The sequence below is a fragment of the Artemia franciscana genome, chromosome 17, assembly GCF_032884065.1.
Source record: "Artemia franciscana chromosome 17, ASM3288406v1, whole genome shotgun sequence".
In the NCBI taxonomy this organism is placed as follows: domain Eukaryota; kingdom Metazoa; phylum Arthropoda; class Branchiopoda; order Anostraca; family Artemiidae; genus Artemia; species Artemia franciscana.
The window spans coordinates 7,597,563-7,621,535 of NC_088879.1; the positions used below are offsets into that span (position 1 = coordinate 7,597,563).

The 23,973-nt window shown below is 36.8% G+C and overlaps 1 protein-coding gene across 2 annotated transcripts in view; it reads left to right on the plus strand.

Moving 5' to 3' along the window:
* The first annotated feature begins 6,654 nt into the window (after positions 1 to 6,654).
* Positions 6,655 to 23,973, plus strand: part of LOC136037777 (MFS-type transporter SLC18B1-like) — a 62,199-nt gene continuing 44,880 nt past the window's right edge. Inside the window, exons 1-2 of one of the 2 annotated variants that reach the window (XM_065720597.1) lie at positions 6,655 to 6,939; positions 17,347 to 17,442. In XM_065720597.1, the coding sequence (XP_065576669.1) occupies positions 6,805 to 6,939; positions 17,347 to 17,442 (231 nt within the window). In that variant the 5' untranslated portion in view covers positions 6,655 to 6,804. Of the gene's footprint in view, positions 6,940 to 8,527; positions 8,697 to 17,346; positions 17,443 to 23,973 lie in introns of those variants that run through there. The other variant, XM_065720598.1, reaches the window with a different exon arrangement.

Here is a 23,973-nt window from a genome sequence, read left to right on the forward strand (position 1 = left end):
TTAGTTATTTATCATGGCTTTAGCAGTTGCTAGAGCGTATTAAAAACTAAATCCAAATTTAGAGAAAGGTTTTGAAGAAATGAAAAAATGGGAAATATTTCCTGAGATATTCGTGGTTGACGTTACATCCTGCATTAGCATAACTTAGTGAGCATAACATTGAGCTATTGTGCTCTTCTCTCGTTGTTCTGTGGTAATTATTTCTTATCTGACGAATCTATTGTTCCTAAAAAAGTATAATAATGATGTCATTTTCCCCTTTGATCCTTACATCATAAATCCTGCAAGAAGTCTGCTGGAGTAAACCAACATCTGTATAAAATTAACGATTGTCTTAGAAACCAATTTTAACAAGTCCATAGAGCAAATGGCTAAGAAAATTTGGAAAAAAGATTCAAAGTTTGCTCTAGTTCCTGAAAAATGATCATCTGATCTTTGATCATATAGAAAATATTCAAGTTCAATTTAAAATAAACTTACTGAAGCTGACGTCTGAAAATCATTTTCATTTATTATCTGTTGAAGATAAATTACTGGCTCTGATTATAATGTAATGTAATGGGGGATGCGCGAAGCGCCGCCCCAACAGCTAGTTATATCATATAATTTAATTATATAATAATATTATCATATAATCATATAATTTATCATATAATCATATATAATATAATCATACAATTATATAATCATATAATTTAGCGAAAAAATTGTATTTTAGGCTTTTTAAATAAGTTCTGAGAAAGTCTTATTTCCATATTATCTTTGGATTTTTATGAATTATTTTTTTATTATTTTAATATCGTTCACTGAGGATGGTGAAGGTCTTGACCAAAATATTGGCATTATAATCTATGTTTTTCACTTGCTTATATTATCGTCGTTTCTCTCAGCTTTACTGTTATGTTCATTTTGTTTTGGCTTTTTGAAAAAGGATACTCTCTATGCTTTTGCCTATAATGTTAGGCAAAAACATTTTTTGTTCCATTGCATCTCTTTTTAATTCGTTTTTACTAATGTAACTGAAATAAAATAGACTGTTTACTAACAGAATAACATAGAATGTAGGTTCATATGATATTTGAAACAGAGCAAAAAACAAAACAAATCAGATTGGTTCATATTTAAGTGTATTCTCTTTTTTCTTCGAACTTGTTTTCGGTGTACTTCTTTTATGTTCAATCTCTGGCCTATATTGTCTTAACATTCAATCGTAGTTACCAAGTATGGTCTTATCCCATTTTCCATGATATTTTCTCTTTTTATTTTTTATTTATCGAAAAGTGCATCTTATTTTTTGTTCTATCACTTCTATCCAAGTTGTTCTTTTGAAGTAATATATCAGCTACAGGAAAGAGCCTTTGGCTTTCTATTAGCTATATGTAAGGAACACTCTAGAGATATCTAGATGTTTCTAAAGTGGCAAGGAGTGACTAGATACAGTTTGACAGCGAGCAATTGACGTTTAATGAGAGCTGCCGTTTTCTCATAGTGTTTGCGTCTGTTTTTTCTTGTACTCGATTTGTCAGCGTTCGAATCTTCATATCGATCTTGTGGTACCATTCCAGCTGCTATCTACTTCTCTTTTGATCTAGAGACAGTTTCTCCCCAACTTACGCGCGCGATGGGGCCTGGGCCAACTACATAAAAGCGCATTGAGTCAAAGACGCAAAAACACAAAGACAGACAAAGAGACATGCAAACAGACGCTCAGTCCCACAGGCACGCTGGGAATGAGATAAAAATACACGCACACACGCAAAACACAAAGTCAGACACAGAAAACACACACATAAGTCAGACAAACAAGAACACAAAGACAGACACAGAGACGTTCAAACAAATGCTCAGTCACACGGGCACGGTGACAGAGGGACAAAAACACACAAAAAACACAAAGTCAGACACATAAGCACGCAGAGTCAGACACACAAAAATAGAAAGAGCGATAGAGGAATACGCAACTAGACTCACACAGCCACGCTGGGAGGGAGACAAAAACATACGCAAAAAATATAAAGGCAGAGACACAAATACTCAGAGTCAGACACACGAAAAAGCAAAGACATACACAGAAATGTGCAAAGAGAGACTCAGTGAAACAAGCAGGGGGGAAAGAGACAAAAAATACACAATAAAACACAAAGTCAGACACACAAACACACAGAGTCAGACACAAAAAACCCAAAGACAGACACAGAGACAAGCAAATAGACGCTCTGTCACACAGGAATGGTGAGAAAGAGATAAAAACAAACACAAAAATGTAGTCAGACGTACAAACACGCAGAAACAGACACAGAGACATGCAAACAGATACTCAGTCAAACAGGCAGGGGAGAGAGAGACAAAAACACACAAAAACACGAAGTCAGACGTACAAATACACAGAGTTAGATACACAAAGACAGACACAGAAGCAAGCAAATAGACACTCTGTAACACAGGAACGATGGGGAAGAGATAAAAACACACAGAAAATGCAGTCACACCCACAAACACACAGAGACATGCAAACACACCCTGAGTCACGCAGGCACGGTGAGAGAGAGAGAGAGAGAGAGAGAGAGAGAGAGAGAGAGAGAGAGAGAGAGAGAGAGAGAGAGAGAGAGAGAGAGAGAGAGAGAGAGAGAGAGAGAGAGAGAGAGAGAGAGAGAGAGAGAGAGAGACAAGAACACACACAAAAAACACAAAGTCAGACACACAGACCAGAAAAGCACACAAACCAACAGTATCAGACGCACAAAATATAAAGACAGACACAGAGACATGCAAACAGACGCTCAGTCACACAAGCACGTTGGGAGAGAGACAAAGAAGACCACACATAAAAACAGAAAGTTGGACACATAAACCTACAGAGTCAGACAAACAAAAAACACAGAAGCATGCAAACAGACACTCATTGACAAAAGTAATGTAAGAAAGCGACACAAATATATATACAAAACACAAATTCCGACACACAAACCCACAGAATCAGACACACATAAAACACAGAGACATACAAATAGACGCTGCGTCACACAGGCAAGGGGGGAGAGAGTAAAAGCATAAAAAACACATGGTCTAACACACAAAAACACAAAATAAGACACACAAAAACACAAAGACAGACTGAGAGACATGGAAACAGACGCTCAGTCACACAGTGACGGTGGGAGATAGACAAAACTACACATAAAAAAACACAAAGTCAGACACACTAACACACAGAGACATACACACAGACACGACAGAAGGGAGACAGAAAATAAACACACACAAAAACACAGCCAGACACACAAACACACCGAGTCCCAAACATAAAAATACTCCTCCTTTTTCTTACATGCTTGTAGGTTAGATAAACCTAACCTACAATACCCTCTGTAACCTCCCTATTATAACCTTTCCCACCGTGCTTGTGTGACTGAGCGTTTTTTTGCATGTCTCTGTGTCTGCTCTGGGATTTTCTTGTGGCTGACTCTGTGAATTTGTGAGGATTGCGTGTAATGTCAATCATTTCTAGTGAGAATTTGTTTATGTCTTCATTTAAGAGACTAGTATCATTGAATTTTGTTAGGTTTACAGGAGAATTTTGAAAAAATTACAAGTAATGTCAAAAATTTCTGGTGATATCTTGTTTATGTCTTCATTTAAGGGACTAGTGTTCTTGGCTTTGTTTAGAATTACGGTAGAATTTTGGTAGAAACACGAGTAATATCAAAAATTTCTGGTTATAATTTGCTTATGTCTTCATTCAAGAGACTTGTTTTAGGGACTTTGGATAGAATTACTGTAGAATTTAGGTAGAAATACGGGTAGTCTCAACGATTTCTGGTGATAATTTATTTACATAATCATTTAAGATATTAGTATCATTGGCTTTGGTTAGATTTACGTTAGAATTTTGGTTGAATTACGAGTAATTTCAATATTTTATGGTGATAATTTGTTAATATTTTCATTTAAGAGACTAGAATTTCGGTAGAATTACGAGTAATGTTAATAATTTCTGGCGATAATTTGTTTTTATGTTCACTTAAGGGACTAGTAACTTTGGTTTTGGATAGAATTACGGTAGAATTGTGGCAGAATTACTAGTAACATCTATAATGTCTAGTCATAATTTGCTTGTGTATTCATTTAAGAGACTAGCACCAAGAGCTTTGGGTAGAATTACGGTAGAATATCAGTAGAATTATGGTAGAATTATGAGTATGTCAGTAATTTCCGGTGAAAATGCCTTTGGAATGCCACGGGGCAGCCAAATAATTCCATGATGGCGTGAAGTTCTTGGACTAGCATGTTTTACAGCATAAAGTTTATGTGGGGTTGCGCTAAAAGAATTTTTCGGCTGCCGGGCGGCTGAAATCTAACACTCAGTAAAATCATTGATGCATTTTCATTAGGACCTCTCAAAAATACCTCATAATATTGCTTAAATTTATCTCTAACAACAATTCCACCGTCCCCCAGGAAATTCCTGCTAGGCCCAACCTTCCTGAGGGAAAAGGTTACAAGGCCCCGCTGGAGTTAGTTTCTAGGTCCCCGTTGGAATTGGTTTCTAGCTCCCCGTTGGAATTGGTTAGTAGGGTTTTCACTGTTTCTTTAATTCACTGTTCTTTTTGCTTATATTTTATCCTTTATAAGTTTTTGACGTTTTTTTTCCGTTGTTGAGTTTTAACTGCTTTTTTCTGTTTTAATAATACTTCTAAGTTTGTGCTTATCAAAATTTGTATTAAATATATATGCGTTTTGACAATGTTCCTAAATTTCTTTAATAAAAATTGTATGTTCAAAAGATTTTTTAAATTTTTTGTTTCAGGATAAAACTTCGAAAGGTAATCGTTTACTCAGTTTTAGCATATTGTAGCCCATGTACATAGATATGCTCATTCAAGACAGCCCTTAATATAAGTGTAAACTTCTGTGTAGGAAAAAAAAACTTTTGATCATGTATGAAGGCGTACAATATTCCTACTCTCGCTTTTATTTCATCTCTGATAGCACATTCAAGTCCCAATAGAGTAAAATACTCTATTACTAAAATAATATGTTATTAACAAGCCCCAATATTATCTGATAATACTCTTTAAAGCTTTACTTAAAATGCAGGTGCCTACGAAGTGCAAGAATTTTTAGTAATCAATTTTCCTTTCTGCATGTCAATTACTGCAGTATTTAATCATTCAATGATGCAATTCATTTAATCATTCTAGCATGCACGAACAAGGGATTCTTCTTGCGTGCTATAGGTTATCATGTAGAACATATTATCGAATTAAAATTTTACACAGGCTTTCATAGTGCACATGCGCACGGCACAGTTCCCTTGAGGGGGAATCCCTTTTGAATCCTAATGTGGACGTAAAATATTTGGAATGTAATGGTTCCCTGTGAAAAAATAAAAACGCCTTGAAAACAAATGAAATCCCGAAAACACCTTTTAAAATATTATGTAACACGCGTATACAGCGTCATTATGTAGCACCCTAAGTCTGCGCTGCCATTATGTAGCTGTCACGTTCACGCTGTCATTACGTAGCTCCTGCATTTGCGCCATCATTACGTAACACTCACGTGTGTGCTGCCATTATGTAACACCCACTTGTGCTCCGTCATTACGGAACGCTAACATGTGTGCTGTCATTACATCTTTCTCAATAAATTCTGCAAGTCACGTAAGATTACGCAACTCCCAATAAATCTATCAAGTCACGCAAGATTACGTCAAATCCTACTTGTACACCGTCATTACGTAGCACCCACGTGTGGGCCCTCCAGTTACAACTTGGGATTCTCCGGTTGACTAACAGACTCTAATGGTTCCTTGTAACACCCATGCCCTAATTACATAACAATCAAAGTAAACATTCTCCATTGCGTAAGAAGCACATTTGTCTCGAAGAAAACATTCCCTATGACATAACACACACCTGCGTCTTGATGATGTTTCTAAAAGAATGTCGAGACTGTGCTTCGAAGGGATAGGGGCCTTGTTAAAACCATGGAGATATCACTACTCAGATTCCCTTTCTTCCTTCATCATTTTCATTTATCTACTTTAGCTGCTCGATTTTACATGTGGAAAGGATTTTCCAGTGAATTTTCTGTGGGAATTGTCCTGGGGGGACAGCTAGAAGCCGGCAGTCCCTCATTTATCACTAAAACCCTTGTTTACCAGAATCCCGATATGTTTTATAATTATAACATAAACTTTTTATTTTCTAAAACACATGCTTCGTTTTTATAGGGATACGAAAAATAAAATTGTTTTACAACTATTTCACATGTTTTCCAAAAGAGAAATCGTTTTCTTCCATGGATACAAGATTGTCCCTTTGAGAACTTAAGGTTAAGTAAATATTTGGCAAATTTTGTCGTGAATTTTAATTCCCCTGGCTAAGAATATCTTAGCTAAATTTCTGGTCTTTTTTCGCCTGAATTCAATTTTTCTCCTTAAGAATTCAACCCTTTCCTCGAATGTTCAAACTTCGAAGTGAAAATACTGGTTCGAACTGAGTTTCAATTAATTGTTTGGTTCCACTGTTTCACTCGCTGCCTCAGGACAGTGTGGAAAAAGTGATGCTTGGGGAGTATACCAGACATGACAGTAGATAACCCGTAGTTCATGCATATATTATTCAGATGTACAAAAACTACTCCAGTATAATCCTGGTCGTAGCCATATCTGATCGTTCGCGTAAGATTTGCAAGACTTACGACCCTTTGTTTACACTTCTGACAAATTAAGGTTGGACTGTCAGACCAAATCTAAAATGGATAAGAGCTTTTTCAACGCAGTTGTTTCTCTTGCATAAAATGTGGTCTACTGTGACGTCTAAAATGTGGGGAATCTATACACGAAGACAATGGGCTACTATTCTAGTTGTCGCAAGTGCTCACTTTAGCATCGCAATCGCTTCTTCTTTACAGGCTCCTTTTTATCCGTTTGAGGTTTGTTGATCAAATTTTTCTATAGATTACATGCTTTTTAGTACCTACCTCCACTTCCTCTCCCTCTTGAGAATCCTGACCTTTGATGACCTTTAAAAATATGTGTGTTATAAAAGTGAAACCTTGCAAAATAGGTCTTCTGCTTGAATGAAGTGCAGCAAAATTGTTTTCAGCTTCATAACTTTGCTCAATCCCAATTTATAAGGTTTTAAAGATATGCAAATACATTTCCTAAATTTTGAAAAAAAAAACATTGATATGGCTCAAAAAATTCTACTCAAATAACAGGAATTGCGTTTTCAGAACTAAAGGCAGAGAAAAAGCAACTAGAAACTGAAAATTAAGGTAAAATGTTGTTTTGTCAAAATTTGAATAGGTATAGACCTGTCATGTAAACAAATTTCAGGACCCTCTAGAGGGAGAAGGAGTGGAGTTGGGTACTTTAAATACCTTCCCAGGACATACTTTAGCCTGTAGACACATCCCTGAAAGTTTCATTTTCATAACCTAAACCCTTACCGAGATAACAAGAAGTCACTTAACTAGAATTTTACCCAAAATTTTTCTATAGATTACATGCTTTTTAGATTTCAATTCGAATATTGGGTAAAATTGCAATTTTGTGACTCTTCCGAAGGAAGCTAGGTAAAATTCTATTTAAGCTACTTTTACAATATTGGAAAAGAGTTAGATTAGGAAAATGAAACATTCAGGAATGAGTCTACAGACCCATCCTAAGGTCACTGCTATAAAGGCAGTGATCCAAATGATCTTTAAAAATCAATGTTTTATGAATGTGAAACCTTGTAAAACAAATCATCTGCTTTAACGAAAACTAAAAAACTGAAAAAAAAACTGATTTGAGCTTCACAACTTTGCTCAACCCCAATTAACGAGGTTTGAAAGTTTTCCAAATACATTTCATAAATTTTGAAAAAAAAATTAATTTGGCTTAATATTCTACTTAGATAACAGGAATTGCATTTTCAGAACCAAAACCAGAGAAAAAGAAACCGATAGATGAATATTGAGGTAAAATCTTGTTTTTTCAATAGGTATAGACTTGTCAAGTAGGCAAATTTTTAAAACAGAAATCAGAAGAGAGTTAATATGGAAACTTGGCAATAACTTCCCAGAGTATATTTTTGGCCCTTGATTCATTACTATAATTTCCATTTTCTAACCAAACCCTATTCCAAGAAAGCAAAATGTAGCTAAACAAGAATTTTACCGGAAGCTATAAAATAAAACATTAGTACCATTACTATGGTTACTCGCTTTATCTTCTTTTCAAATACCGGGATTGTCGGTCCCTGATAGAGCCCTGTTAAAAAAAGCTAAAAGAAAACAATGAAATTCCTAATTTACAATATGCGACGTGTATATTATTATCCGGGTTATCTTGTTTCTTTCCATTGTTATGCCCATTTTAAATCGCTACGCAATTTTTTTTCAACAATTTTATTGAAATCACATAGTGGTCTTTAAAAGTCTAGAAAGCATCAAACCCTTTACGTTTGCTGATCAAATTCACGCCCCTTTGTTTACACCTTTGGAAAATAGAAGAAACTGCTAGAGACGTAATCGAGACGCACAGTAGAGGTAAATACCTCTGCTGTGTCTAGACTAGACTTGTTTAGTACAAAATGTGGGGAATCTATACACGAAGACAATGGGCTACTATTCTAGTTGTCGCAAGTGCTCGCTTTAGCCTTGCAATGGCGTTTTCTTTACGTGCTCCTTTTTATCCGTTTGAGGTTTGTTGATCAAATTTGTCTTTACAAATCCCTTGCTTTTAAATTTAAATTATAGGTCAAAATCGGAGCTAAGCGACTCTTCTGAAGGAAACTATAAAACAAAAAGAGTGGTACCACTAGGCAACTTATTTTATGCTCTTTGCGAATAGCTTAGTTGTCGTTTTACTGACAATGCAACCCCCTTCCCCTGACGGTCCCAGATAGAGCCCTAGGATACATTAAAAACAAAGAAATTCATACCAAAAGCAAACACCGAAAATCATTCTAAACATCAAAAACAAAAAAATACATTATAATATTCAGGGTGTTGTAATTAATAAGGGTATTGTGTTTCCCTTATTGTTATCTACATTTTCAAATAATTCAAAAAAATATCCCCTCCCCCCTCGGTTTTCTCGGGTCAAAAAAGTATCAACACGTTTTAGCAGAGAAAGCATGATCCTTTAAGAGATAATAAACAATGACGAAATATATTATTAGAACTATAACCGGGCCTTTACCAGGGTGAGGGGGGATGAATTATCTGAAGAATGACCATTAATATTTCATTAAAATATTTAATTCTTTCATCTTTATTTCATTAAGATATTTTATTCTGATGAGCACTCTAACATATAATGCTACTAAGCAGAGCTGCTCCTAGGGCTGGTGGTGCCCGGGGAAAAATTAACTACAGTATCCCCTCCTAACTCAGATATAAGCAAAAAAACACTGAATCAAAGTGACAAATTTGATGAAAATGGATGATTCCCCAGCTGCGGCCACTCCACCCCTAGCCAGGACGCTCGATGCAGCTGTCGTGGTTGCCTTCCCCCCTGTGAGTAGCTCTGTTGTCAAAGGATCTAACGGTACTGCTTGGTTTATTTTCCAGTGCTTCCGTTAGAAGAGTCGCTAAACTGGAATTTCACCGAATGTGGATTTAATTATAAGTTTAATTTTATTTAAAATTAATTTGACTTGAAATTAAGTGGGTTTACTTCCGTCTAAAATAGTATTGTTTTATTGAATGAACAGAATATTATATCTTATTAATGTCAAGTTGTATAATGCAGATAAATTCGTCTGTCATCTATTTGCGAGTTTTGCCGAGAGGAAAAACTCAGTTCGTCATTTTTACATCAAGAAATGAAACAGCAATAATGACAAAAAATCACATTAGCCAGAAGAGAAAGAAAAAGAGGAGAAAATAAAAAGGGGCAGGGCTAACTGGGGACAGGGATGATAATCACCACAAAACATAAAAAAGTATCAAAATAGTCCACTAGTCAAACAGTTCGTGGTAACGAACTGTAGTAAGGAGCGATCCGGCTCAATAGTAACCAAAACTCTAAAAAATTGAATTTTGATATAAATAGCTACATCAAAAGAATCACATTTTAATGCTGATTTTAAATATATAAGTTTCATCAAGTTTAGTCTTACCCATCAAAAGTTACGAGCCTGAGAAAATTTGCCATATTTAGGAAAATAGGGGGAAAAACCCCTAAAAGTCGTAGGATCTTAACGAAAATGACACCATCAGATTCAGCGTATCAGAGAACCCTACTGTAGAAGTTTCAAGCTCCTATCTACAAAAATGTGAAATTTTGCATTTTTTGCCAGAAGACAAATCACGGGTGCGTGTTTATTTGCTTGTTCTTTGTTTTTTTTTTCCCAGGGGTCATCGTATCGACCAAGTGGTCCTAGAATGTCGCAAGAGGGCTCATTCTAACGGAAATGAAAAGTTATAGTGCCCTTTTTAAGTGACCAATAAAATTGGAGGGCATCTAGGCCCCCTCCCACGCTCATTTTTTCCCAAAGTCAACGGATCAAAATTTTGAGAGAGCCATTTTGTTTGGCATAGTCGAAAATCTTAATAACTATGTTTTTGGGGATGACTTACTCCCCCACAGTCCCTGGGGGAGGGGTTGCAAGTTACAAACTTCAACCAGTGTTTACATATAATAATGGTTATTGGGAAGTGTACAGACGTTTTTAGGGGGATTTTTTTGGTTTTGGGGGTAGGGTTGAGGGAGGGGGCTATGTGGGAGGATCTTTCCTTGGAGAAATATGCCATGGGGGAAAAAATTCAATGAAAAGGGCGCAGGATTTTCTAGCATTACTATAAAAAAAACAATGAAAAAATAAACATGAAAACGTTTTTTCAAATGAAAGTAAGGAATAGCATTGAAATTTAAAACAAACAGAGATTATTACGCATATGAAGGGTTCTAAAAATACTTTAGCATAAAGAGCGAGGTATTTAGGAGGAGATAAACACCTCGCTCTTTATGCTAAAATATTTTTAGTGATTTCAACTATTTATTCTACGGCCTATTTGATTCAGGGGTCATTCTTAAAGAATTGGAGCAAAACTTACGATTTAGTGTAAAGAGCGAGGTATTAACGAGGGTACAAACCCCCTCGTACACATAATAAAAATATAAGAATATAAAAGTTTGTTACGTAAGTTAATTCTTAAGTTACGTATATTTTTTACTAATAAAAACGTTTGTTGAATATTAAAAGTTCTAGTAGCCTTTTTAAGTACCCGAAAAATTGGAGGGCAGCTAGGCCTCCTTCCCCACCCCTTATTTATCAAAATCGTCTGATCAAAACTAAGAGAAAGCCATTTAGCCAAAAAAAAAAATTAATATACTAATTTCATTTCAATAATTTATGTGCGGAGAGCCAAAATCAAACATGCATTAATTCAAAAACGTTCAGAAATTAAATAAAAAAAACTAGTTTTTTTAACTGAAAGTAAGGAGCGACATTAAAACTTAAAACGAACAGAAATTACTCCGTATATGAAATGGGTTGTCCCCTCCGCAGTCCCACGCTCTTTACGCTAAAGTTTGACTCTTTGCCACAATTCTACTTTTTAAAACAACTAAAAACTTTAGCGTAAAGAGCGTGGGACTGCGGAGGGGACAACCCATTTCATATACGGAGTAATTTCTGTTCGTTTTAAGTTTTAATGTCGCTCCTTACTTTCAGTTAAAAAAACTAGTTTTTTTTATTTAATTTAGGCTGAAAGAACCATCTTCCTTAAATTCTTTTTAAGTGTGAGCAGTGACCGTGATTTACTTGCTAATTCAGATAGCTTATGAGAGGTAGTTTATTGATCGGATAGATCCATAATGCGAAGAAGTTTATATTTAATATCTGTATGGAAATTCTCTGTTGGTAAAGTGCCTTCAGTATATTTACTATCATCTTAAGGTGAAGTTAAAGGGGGGAATTTTAGGAAAACGTCTACTTGAGCTAATTCTAAAGCTGTGCTTGCACCAGGTCTTACACTCGAAACAGAACCTGAGGAAAGTGAAACTTTTAAGCCAAAGGTCTTGTGTCCTCTTAGTCCTAATGGCAATAAAGTTGCTGCTATTCCCGTATAAGCCGTATATTTTAGTTTCTGATTCATTCCACACAGAATGTGGTACGAGGTTTTATAAACAAATGTTTTACCGGTACCACCTAGTCCATCTATTAAAAAACTTTTTTTTCCAATATATTTAGGATCATTGACAGGCTATAAAATATTGTCAACAATTTCAAGCTGTTTTCCTTACAGAATCCGATATCTCCAGTAGCTCCTGTCTCACTAGAATTTAAAATTTCAAGCTCTGGTCTTTTCTATATGTCTCAATGTTGTCCGTGCTGTATCGTTCTACCGAAAAAGTATAACTTCGATGTTCTGTGGCCATCGTATTTAACTTCGATGCAATAATGCGATGATCATGCTTTACTGCAAGATCTTCAGATAAGCTGTTTCATTGCGCATGCCGAATAAATTCTTCTGCCAACTGATTTTTGAAGTTCTCCCAAGGAGCTTTTGGATCTGCAGAATTACCAAAAACAAGAATCTGTGCGAAAAACATTTGAATTACAGAAGGTGTTCGGACAGTGCCGATTCCTCTGGAGCGTCGAACCACTGTTTATTGTCGAATTCAAGACCATGAGCCAGGCACGTTTTTTTTTGTATGTGGAATAAACAATGCTATCAACTTTTTTAAGATCTTCAAAACTTGTTCCATTTTTTACATGATACAAAAGTACTCGCAAATAGAAGGATTCGGGAAAAGCCGCAAAGTTTACGTTGTGAATTGTGAATTCGTCCAATGACACGTAATCGACGTATTCATTGTTCCCATTTACTGGTATTGCCACTCCACCCATAGTGCTCAGGCATTTCCTAGTCATAGAGAATTTCCTTGTTCTTCATTAGTTTTAACGCCTTGTTGTGTCGAAAATACGCTTACAACATTAAGCCTCGTTGTCAAATATCAATCAAATATTCTTGGGATTGGCTGATATTTTGCATTAGCTAATGTCCTGGCAAAAGAACATTTAAACGTTGAACGACATGGCTCTTTTTTGGAAATCGTAACTAAATAGTCGCCAGTATGCTTCAGTTGGTGGAATGCATCGTTCTTCCACATAAGTTTCTGTTTCATTGTAAACCCATGCACCTTTTATTTTCGACAATCTTTATTGAAGTGCAATTATGTCCCTTATAGATGCATTTATATAGATACCTTACGGGACCTATATTCCCTACATATTCAACATTTATACGACATTGAAATTTGTTAAGCATATTAGTATTAAATGTGGTGACATGACGATTATAACGAGTAATTCGGCGATTGTTAGAATCTTTTCGATTAAAAGCACGGTCTTATGATTCTTATTAATCATACAACTTGTATTGGGATTTAAATTCCCACACGGAATATGAATGATCCACTTTAACACTAATCCTCTTAATCGTTGAAATTTGGAATTTCGGCTGAAATAAGATCATCACTTTCAACTGGATTATGGGATCGATCCAGAGAATTCATGATCAATAGCAAATGCGTATGTGGTAGTCCTCTTTTTTGAAATTCAATCCTATGCACATATGTTGTCACCTTTGCAAGTATGTGTTCCTTATCAATATCATTGATTATATAGCCAAATTTCAGTTTTCCAATTCTAGTAATGAGATTGGGACGATCTTGAGGGCAGAATTGTCACAGTAATAAAGAAATCTGGGGGTCAAAGGTGACCCATAACAGTTTTCTGGTTATATTTTATCCAGTCAATACGATCACGCTTAACACAAATTTTGGTGTCAACGAGGTACTGTTGGAAAAAGCCTTCCATCAGAATAAAAAGCACTAAAACCAATCAGACACAGGTCGGATGTTACACCTTGCGAAGAAAGGCTTTTCGCATGTTCAGGTCGATACCTCGCTAATTCAAGCTGTGTTATATATGGACTTACATAAGGTGGTTGAAGTAGCATACCCCTTGACCATCCTGAAGTTCTAGCTAGATAAAACATTGGGTAGGTAAAGGGATCCACATGATGGTTGGTATTTTTTTAAATGACAAGATTTTTGCCACGTTGTTTTACAACCAGTTCATTTGGTGAAAACTATGGCCACCATTAAGAGTAAGCACAGCGCAAATTTTATTACATGAAGGAGCGTTGTACCGCCTATGATCTACACCGTCTCGCAAAGTAAAAATGAGCTGCACGTTATGAGGCTGTTGTCTCAATGAAGCATGTAGCAGTTTCCGAAATCCTTTTGTGTAAACCTATCAGCTTTTCAGTAATATTCGGGAGGTGAAACTTGTCTATTAATTTTCTATTCCCATACCAAAGAGGAAGAAGGTAATTACAACAAGAGCTAAGAGCTCATATGGCACTTGTGAGGAGGCAAGAAGAGCTAAGAGCCAAGAGCTCATATGGTATGAGCTCTAACGAAATTCTAAGAATCAATAGATTGATTTAAAAGGAAAATCAGAGGCTTAATGCCGGTCAGGATTTAAAATAAGAGCTCTGAGTCACAACGTCCTTCTAAATATCAAAATTCATTAAGATTCGATCACCCAGTCGTAAGTTATAAATACCTCATTTTTTCTAATTTTTCCTCTCCCTTTAGCCCCTCAGGTGGACGAATCTGGGAAAACGACTTTATTAAGTCAATTTGTGCAGCTCCCTGACACGCCTACCAATTTTCATCGTCCTAGCACAGCCAGAAGCACCAAACTTGCCAAATCACTGAACCCCTCCCCCCGACTCCCCCAAAAAGAGCAAATCCAGTACGGTTAAGGCAATCACGTATCAAGGACATTTGATTATTCTATCCACGAAGCTTCATCCCGATTCCTCCATACCAAGCTTTTTCCAAGACTTCCCCCTCCAACTCCCCCAATGTCAACAGATCTGGTCAGGATGTGAAAAAAGAGCTCTGAGACATGAATTTCTTCTAAATATCAAATTTCATTAAGATCCGGTCACCCGTTCTTAAGTTAAGAATACCTCAATTTTTCTAATTTTTCCAAATTAACCCCCCAACCAGCTCCTCCAAAGAGAACGGATTCGTTCCAATTATGTCAATCACATATCTAAAACTTGTGCTTATTCTCCCCATCAAGCTTCATCCCGATCTCTCCACTCTCAGTGTTTTTTAAGATTTCTGTTTCCCTCCTCCAACCCCCTATGTCCCCGGATCCAATTCGAGTCGAAAATGGAGCGTCTGGGACATAAGATCCTTCTATATATATCAAGTTTCATTAAGATCCGATCACCAATTTCGTAAGATAAAAATACCCCAATTTTCACGTTTTCTAAGAATTCCGGTTTCCCCTCCAACTCCCCCCAATGTCACAGGATCTGGTCGGAATTTAAATTAAAGCTTTAAAGCACAAGATCTTTCTAAATATCAAATTTCATTAAGATTTGGTCACCCTTTCATAAGTTACAAATACCTCATTTTTCCGAAATACCCCCTCCCCCAACTCCACCAAAAAGAGCAGATCCGGTCCGGTTATGTCAGTCACGTATCTTACACAGGTTTTTATTCTTCCCATCCAGTTTCATCCTGATCTCTCCGCTTTAAGTATTTTCTAAGTTTTCCGGTCCACCCCCAACTAAACCCCCCCCCCCCCAATGACGCTGGAACTGGTTGAGATTTAAAATAAGAGATTTGAGTTCGAGGTCCTTCTAAATATGAAGTTTCATGAAGATCCGATCGCTCCTTCGTAAGTAGAAAATACGTCATTTTTTTCGAATTTTTCAAAATTAACCCCCCCCCCTCAATAGAGCGGATCCGTTCCAATTATGTCAATCACGTATCTAAGACTTCTGCTTATTTTTCCCACCAAGTTTCATCCCGATCCCTCCAATCTAAGCGTTTTCCATGATTTTAGGTCTCCCTCAACGTCACCAGATCCGGTCGGGATTTAAAATATGAGCTTTGAGACACGATATCCTTCTAAATGTCAAATCCCACGTTAGGTAAAATCCCGCGTGTGCACCGCCGTTATGTAACATCCTTCATGTATACTGCCATTACATAACATTCACGTGTGTGCCACCATCACGTAGCACCCCCGTGTGCACCACCATCACGTAAAAACCACGTGTGCAACGTCCTTACGTAAGTCCCACGTGTGTGCCCTCTTAAGTTACAAGTGGGGGTTCCCTGCGGGCCCTGAAGAAACATGTTACGCGAGACTACGTCATCCTTAACACAGGTAAACATTCCCAATTATATAGGCCTCTCCACTTGACTAGTGGACCGTGGAGGTTTTTTCCTTATACTCGCGGTTTTTTTAGGTAATTAGCATAATAGAGACCTACACCCTGAAGTAAACAAACCCTATTACGTAACATACAGGTGTACTTTTCCATTACAGGTGCGCTGTACTGCTGCGTAAGACCAAGTGTGCGTAACAACGTCTTGAGGGACAAGTGGCTCCATTAGTATGTGCCCTATCTGGCTTGTTAAAAGCAGTGAAGGAGTACTACTATTTAAAGCACTAACGATCTGTTTTTTTCTGCTTCTTGTTTTCCTTCTGATTCTATTTTTCTTCTTTTTCTTGCTTTAATCAGTTTCATAGTCAAAAGCTTTCGCATAATCTCTTTACCGAAACCAGTTGCCGGGCTCTACATTGGGTCAATCAGTGCAACTGATTTTGAACTCCGAATCCCGTATTATCAAGCAGAGATCAATCCCATTACGCCACTACAGTGGAAAGTCTCCTTTTTATATCCGTTGGTGCATTTTTTATATTGTATATAACTGGAACGGTGTTTTTATGGATGCAAAAAAAAACTACGCACGGTTGTTACTGCAAATGTGATAAAGGGGGGGGGGGTGAGTCTAAAGATTCTCTAGAAGAGACGGCCCATACATTGGCAGAACCTTGAGGATTGAGAATAATTTTCCATGGAGGGGAACAGGATTTCTTAGAAGTTTTTGAAAAACAATGAAAAATTAAAAAAGAATCATTTTTGTCAACTGAAAGTAAGTAGCAATATTAAAATTTAAAACGAAGAGAAATTATTCCATAACCCCGCTTTAGGGGTGGTGCCTCCTTCTGAATACCTCGCCCTTTACGCTAAAGTAAGGACGACCCTGGAAAAACAAGGGCCGTTTAATAAGAACTGAGTCACAAACTAGTCTTAACTTTTCCGAGGTTCTGATTTATTGGTTTTGTGTTTTCTTTCTTTTTCTAATCGTTTTTGTTGTGTCAGTGTTATATAATGTGGGATCCAACCAAAGAAAAATAAACCAAAAAACAACATTTAAATAGTAATTTGAAAATTGCATTAGGTGGAAAAGCTAATTCAGGAAAAGAAGAATTACTTATAGATTTTCTTTTTTTTCAGGCAGAAAAAAAGGGAGCAACTGCGACTGAATATGGACTTGTATTTGGCGTATTTTACTTAATAGTATTTTCAATAAGTCCCTTATTTGGACAGTACGTAAGTTTTGGTTGCTTATTTTACGCTTTAACCATAACGGTTAACGAAATTAGTAGAATTAATAATAATTAAATTTATAACCCACGTAGTATAAAAATGTATGCAATCCATGGAATACTTTAAAAAAGCCCAAAAACGAAAATAAATATAAGAAAAAACAACAACTAATAAAACACTAACGAAAATTCTCCAAAAAAGACACATAAGGTAATGGTGGCACCTTAGTTTAAGTGCAGCAACCTTTGCAGGCTTCGCACATAGACTGTCTAAAACAGAAGTTTGTTTGTTTCTTTGTTTTTTGTTTTCCACAAAAAAAAAAAACAAACAATTAACCAACTTTAGGGAGGAAAAATGCAAAAAAGGGTCAGGTACTTACGTATCATAGTTACCACGCCGCTTTTCTTGATCTGTCATGAAACATGTTTCTCTGCGTGCACTCGGAGATAATTAGCTTAGACTGAGTGAGATAAACAACTATGCAGGTATATTTTATCTAAATACTTAATGTTTAGAGTTGGTTATGTTAGGTTAGGTATTTAACATAATACTTTCTAGGCGGCCTGCTTTCCATAATCTCTGTTTTAGTTCCCACACTTTTGTTATTAAAATATTATATTTTTCTCATATTTTGGTATATTTCATTATGATTACCCTAACTTCACTTTTTGAGTGTGGTCATGATAATACACAAGTATCTAACTTCACTTATTGAGTGTGGTCGCTATAATGCCTAAGCACCGAGGGTTTCTCAGAAATCAAATTCAGGGCTCTCATACATAGGTTTCATTAAGACCATTTATTTGAAATTGTATATTAATATGCTTGTCTCTATAACAATTTTGTAAAACCCATACCTCATTATGAAACGATGAAGGAAATTCTGACTTGGCGGGCACCTGAAGGTTATTTTTTAATACACAAGGATATTATTACGTAACAACCAAAGAAATCCTGATTTGGCGGGAGCCCTAAGGCTTTTCCTCTGCACCGTTAGGCTTTAATCATAACAATCAAGGAAATACTGGTTTTGTGGACCCTAAATATTTTTTAAAACTCAAAGAAACTATTATCTAACAATAAAGGAAATCCTGATTTGGCGGGCCCCTGAAGGTTTTCTGACATTTAAAGGGAAATATAACTTAAAAATCAAGAAAGTTCTGATTTGACAGGCCCCTTAAGGTTTTTGAACACTCAAAGAAACTATGACGTAACAATCAAGGAAATCCTGATTTGGCGGGCCCCTGAAGAATTTTTAACACTCAAAGAAACTATGACTCAACAATCGAGGAAATCCTGATTTGGCTGGCTCTTAAAAGTTTTTCTCTACGCCCTTAGGTTTTTAATCATAACAATCAAGGGAATCCTGATTTGGCGGGCCCCTGAATGTTTTTTCCTGGCCCTTGCGAGTTTTTTTTTTAAAGGAAAAAATTATTGGGTAAAAAGTTTTTTTATTGTTTTAAAAATCAGACTTGTGAGAAAGGGTCAAACTTTAGCGTAAAAAGCGGGGCGTTAAGGATGGAACAGCCCCTTTCATAGATGGGGTAATTTCTGTTCGTTTTAAGTTATATTGTCGCTTCCTACTTTCCGTTAAAAAACTTTTTTTTTGTTTAATTTCTCAACGTTTTTGAATTAATGCATGTTTTGATTTTGGCTCTCCGCACATGAATACTTAAAATGAAATTTGCATATTAATTTGTTTTTTTTTTTTGGCCAAATCGCTTTCTCTTAGTTTTGATCGGACGATTTTGAGAAAAAAGAGGTGGAGAGGAGGCCTAGTTGCCCTCCAATCTTTGGGTTACTTAAAAAGGCAACTAGAACTTCTAACTTTTTACGAACGTTTTTATTAGTAAAAAAAATACGTATCTTACGAATTAACTTACGTAACGAACTTCTATATTCATATATTTTTATTACGTATATGAGGGTTCCCCCCCCTCTTTAATACCTTCCTCTTTAGAGTAAAGCTTAAATTGTGTCCCAATTATTAAAGAATTACCCCTAAATCACAAAGGCCGTAGAATAAATAGTTAAAATTTCCAAAAATACTTTAGCGTAAAGAGCAGGTATTTAGGAGGAGATGAGCCTATCCTATGCGTAATTATTTCTGTTTGTTTTAAGTTTTAATGCTGCTCCTTATTTTCAGTTGAAGAAAACTTTTTCGTATTTATTTTTTCATCGTTTTTTTTAAAATAATGCTAGAAAATTCTGCGCTCCCTTCATGGGAATGCTCTTCAACCATGACATATTCCTCCATGGAAAGATCCTCTCAGGTAGTCCCCTCCACTCAATCCCCTCACAAACCAAGAAAACAATTCCCTTGAAAACGTCTGTACACTTCCCAATAACCATTATTATATGTAAACACTGGTCAAAGTTTTTAACTTACAGCCCCTCACCTGAAGACTGTTAGGGAGTGAGCCGTCCCCAAAGATATAGCTATTAGGTTTTTCGACTATGCTGAACAAAATGGCTATCTCAAAATTTCGCTCCTTTGACTTTGGAAAAAATGAGCGTGGGAGGGGGCCTAGACACCCTCCAATTTTTGGTCACTTAAAAAGGCCGTTAGAACCTTTAATTTCCGTTAGAATGAGCCCTCTTGCGACATTCTAGGACCAATGGGTCGAAACGATCAACCCTGGGCAAAAAAACAAATAAAGACACCCCCGTGATCGGTCTTTTGGCAAAAAATACGAAATTCCACATTTTTATGGCACTTGGTATTAGCCAAGTGGCATATACCAATTGCGAATTCTATCGGTCTGTCGGTCCCGGTTTTGCTACTTTAGGCACTTCCAGGTAAGCTAGGACGATGAAATATGGCAGGCGTATCAGGGACTGGACCAGATTAAATTAGAAATATTCGTTTTCCTGATTTGACCATCTGGAGGGGGAGAGGGGGTGGGGGCCCGTTACTTTGGAATAAATAGAAAAAATGAAGTATTTTCAACTTACGAACGGTTGATCAGATCTTAATTAAATTTGATATTTTGACGGATATCGTGTCTCAGATTTTGTTATTTTAAATGCCGACCGGGTCTGGTGACATTGGGGGGGAGTTGGGAGGGGGGAAACCTAAAATCTTGGAAAACACTTAGAGTGGAGGGATCGGGATGAAACTTGGTGGGAAAAATAAGCACTAGATACATGATTGACATAATCGAAACGGATCCGCTCTCTTTGGGGTTGTTTGGGGGGGGGGGTTAATTCTGAAAAATTAGAAAAAATGAGGTATTTTTAACTTACGAACGGGTGATCGGATCTCAATGAAATTTGATATTTAGAAGGATATCGCGTCTCAAAGCCCTTTTTTTTTAAATCCCGACCGGATCTGGTGAGATTGGTGGGGGGAGGTTTAGGGGGGAACCTAAAATCATGGAAAACGCTTAGATTGGAGGGATCGGGATGAAACTTGGTGGGAAAAATAAGCAGAAGTCTTAGATACGCGATTTACATAAATGGAACGGATCTGCTCTATTGGGTGGGGGGTTAATTTTGAAAAATTAGAAAAAATGATGTATTTGTAACTTACGAAGGAGTGATCGGATCTTCATGAAACTTCATATTTAAAAGGACCTCGTAACTCAGATCTCTTATTTTAAATCTCAACCGGATCCAGCGTCATTGGGGGGGGAATCTTAAACTACTTAAAGCGGAGAGATCAAGATGAAACTGGACGGGAAGAATAAAAACCTGTCTAAGATAAGTGACTGACATAACCGGGCCGGATCTGCTCTCTTTGGTGGAGTTGGAGGGGGGGGGGTAATTTGGAAAAATGAGGTATTTGTAACTTAGGAAAGGGTGACCAGATCTTAATGAACTTTGATATTTAGAAGGATCTTGTGCTTTAAAGCTCTAATTTTAATTTCCGACCAGATCCTGTGACATTGGGGGAGTTGGAGGGGGAAACCGGAATTCTTGAAAAACGTGAAAATTGGGGTATTTTTATCTTACGAATAGGTGATCGGATCTTAATGAAATTTGATACTTAGAAGGAATTTATGTCTTAGAGCTCTTATTTCAAATCCCAACCACATCTTTTGACGTTACGGGGGAGTTGGAGGGGGAAATCTTGGAAAACACTTGGAGTGGAGGAATCGGAATGAAGCTTGGTGGATAGAATAAGCAAATGTCCTTGATACGTGATTGACGGAGCCGTACTGGATTCGCTCTCTTTGGGGGATTTGGGGGGAGAGGTTCAGTGATTTGGCGAGTTTGGTGCTTCTGGACGTGCTAGTATGACGAAAATTGGTAGGCATATCAGGGAGCTGCACAAATTGACTTGATAAAGTCGTTTTTCCAGATTCGACCATCTGGGGTGCTAAAGGGAGAGGAAAAATTAGAAAAATGAAGTATTTATAACTTACGAGTGGGTGATCGGATCTTAATGAATTTTGATATTTAGAAGGACATCATGACTCGGAGCTCTTATTTTAAATCTTGACCGGCATTAAACTTCTGATTTTCCTTTTAAATCAATCTATCGGTTCATAGAATTTTGTTAGAGCTCATACCATATGAGCTCTTGGCACTTAGCTCTTCTTGCCTCGTCACAAGTGCCATATGAGCTCTTAACTTTTGTTGTCGATAAGAGCTTGAAACTTCAACAGTGGGATTCTTCGACACGCTGAATGCGATGGTGTGATTTTCGTTAAGATTCTGTGACTTTTAGGGGGTAAAATATATTAAAAAGCCCGCATCATTAAATTGTTCTTCAGTCACCTTTTGTAAACGAAAATCCCCAAGAATGTGGAGGAATGAAATAAATTACATGCATATACATATTTGTCAATCTCTGTCAAGGTGCGCCTTAACTTCTCTATGTGTGTTGCGAGAGCAACACTTTGGTTTTGTCGTGTTTTTGTTTTTTCCTAGCACCTCGATTTTATCTTATTCCTAGAAAGTGGTAAGGGTTTAACCTCTGCTGTTTTTACGGAAAGTGTGGTCATTAGGCCGGATTAATGAATATGACTTTGCATTTTGTAAAGCTTCGTAGAACTCTTGCCTGGGGCTTTTGGTTTTGCTTGTGTTTCTACCCATTTTTGTTCGTAATTCAACTGAGTTTATCATTCGGTTTTTCGCACTTGAGACTGCAGTAGAGAAATGGTATCAGATGTGCCTCTTAATCTTTAAAAGTTCTCTCATTGCTAAAGAAATTAGAGTTTATCCTCTGCCCCTTTTCTAAGTAATGACGTTAGAAAAGTCAGCTTTTGAACTGAGACAGATAGATTTTTTTTTTTTCGATGTCAGTAGATAGCTCTTGATGAGCTGATCAATGTATATATCATCCAGTTTTGGTAGAAAAATTGCTTCATGAGATAAACCAGTTTGAAATTCAAAGGGGTTGACAACTTCAGTAGTAAGGTACACACTGAAACCAAAAATAGGCCGATACAGAACTGATACAAGATGTGCCTCTTAAACTTTAAAAGTTCTCTCATTGCTAAAGAAATTAGAGTTTATCCTTTACTCCTTTCTAAATGATGACTTTAGAAACTTGGCCTACGGCAAAAAGGTCAACTTTTAAACTAAGACAGATAGATTTTTTCTTTTCGATGGCAATCAATAGCTCTTGATGCGCTGATCAAAGTATATGTCATCCCTTTTTCGATAGAAAAAAATTCTTCATTAGATATACCAGTTTGAAAGTTTAAAGGGGTTCACAACTTCAGCAGTAAAGTACACACTGGAACCAAAAATAGACCGATACCAATTGTGAAAGATATATGGAAGCTTAAACAGCAGTCGGCTGTTAGCTCATAATCATCTTCGGCAATGAGGGGTTCGCAACTTTGCTAATTGGGGTACCTATTATTTGTTTCCGGTGTATTTGATGGCAAGACAAATTTGATTCCAGTGGTAAGACATGTAGGGGACTTGTAAGTAATAATCGGCTGTTAGGCTACAACCATCTTCAGCGATGAGGGGCTTGCAACTTTTGCCAGTTGCAATGAGGGGTTTACAACTTTTGCGAGTTGGTGTACCTAGTATATTTTAAGATCCTTACAGATTAATAACTTCAGCGTTTAATCGAAGGGAGGATAAAAACCAAAGTGTTGCTCTCGCAGCACTTTACTCGGCAAAGCCGAACAAAGGTTGTTGCAGCACCGCACGTTGCCAATGCAACGTAGATCTAGTTGTCATTGATTTGGATGTAATTTAGGATACTTTGAAGAAAGAGGCAAGTAGAGATTACTTTTTTGTTTAGCAAAATCTCGACGAACATCTTCAAGAATAATTCTTCTGGATTGAATTAAAAACTAACTTTTTACAGATATAAGACACAATATATTATATTTTTATACAGTGAAGTAAACATAACCAATTTTGGAACATGGTTAATGCCGGAGTTAAGTCTTTCCACTTTCTTGCTTTCGTTCCAAGATTTCCTAATAACTTGGGGCAAGAATCACTCTTCTAATATTTATTAGATCAGAAATGGTTTTCAGATTGAGTCTGTTGGGTAGTGTTTTTTTTTATATTTATACCTCAGAAAAATGACTCTGCTACAGCACAGGGATGGGGTAGCCACGT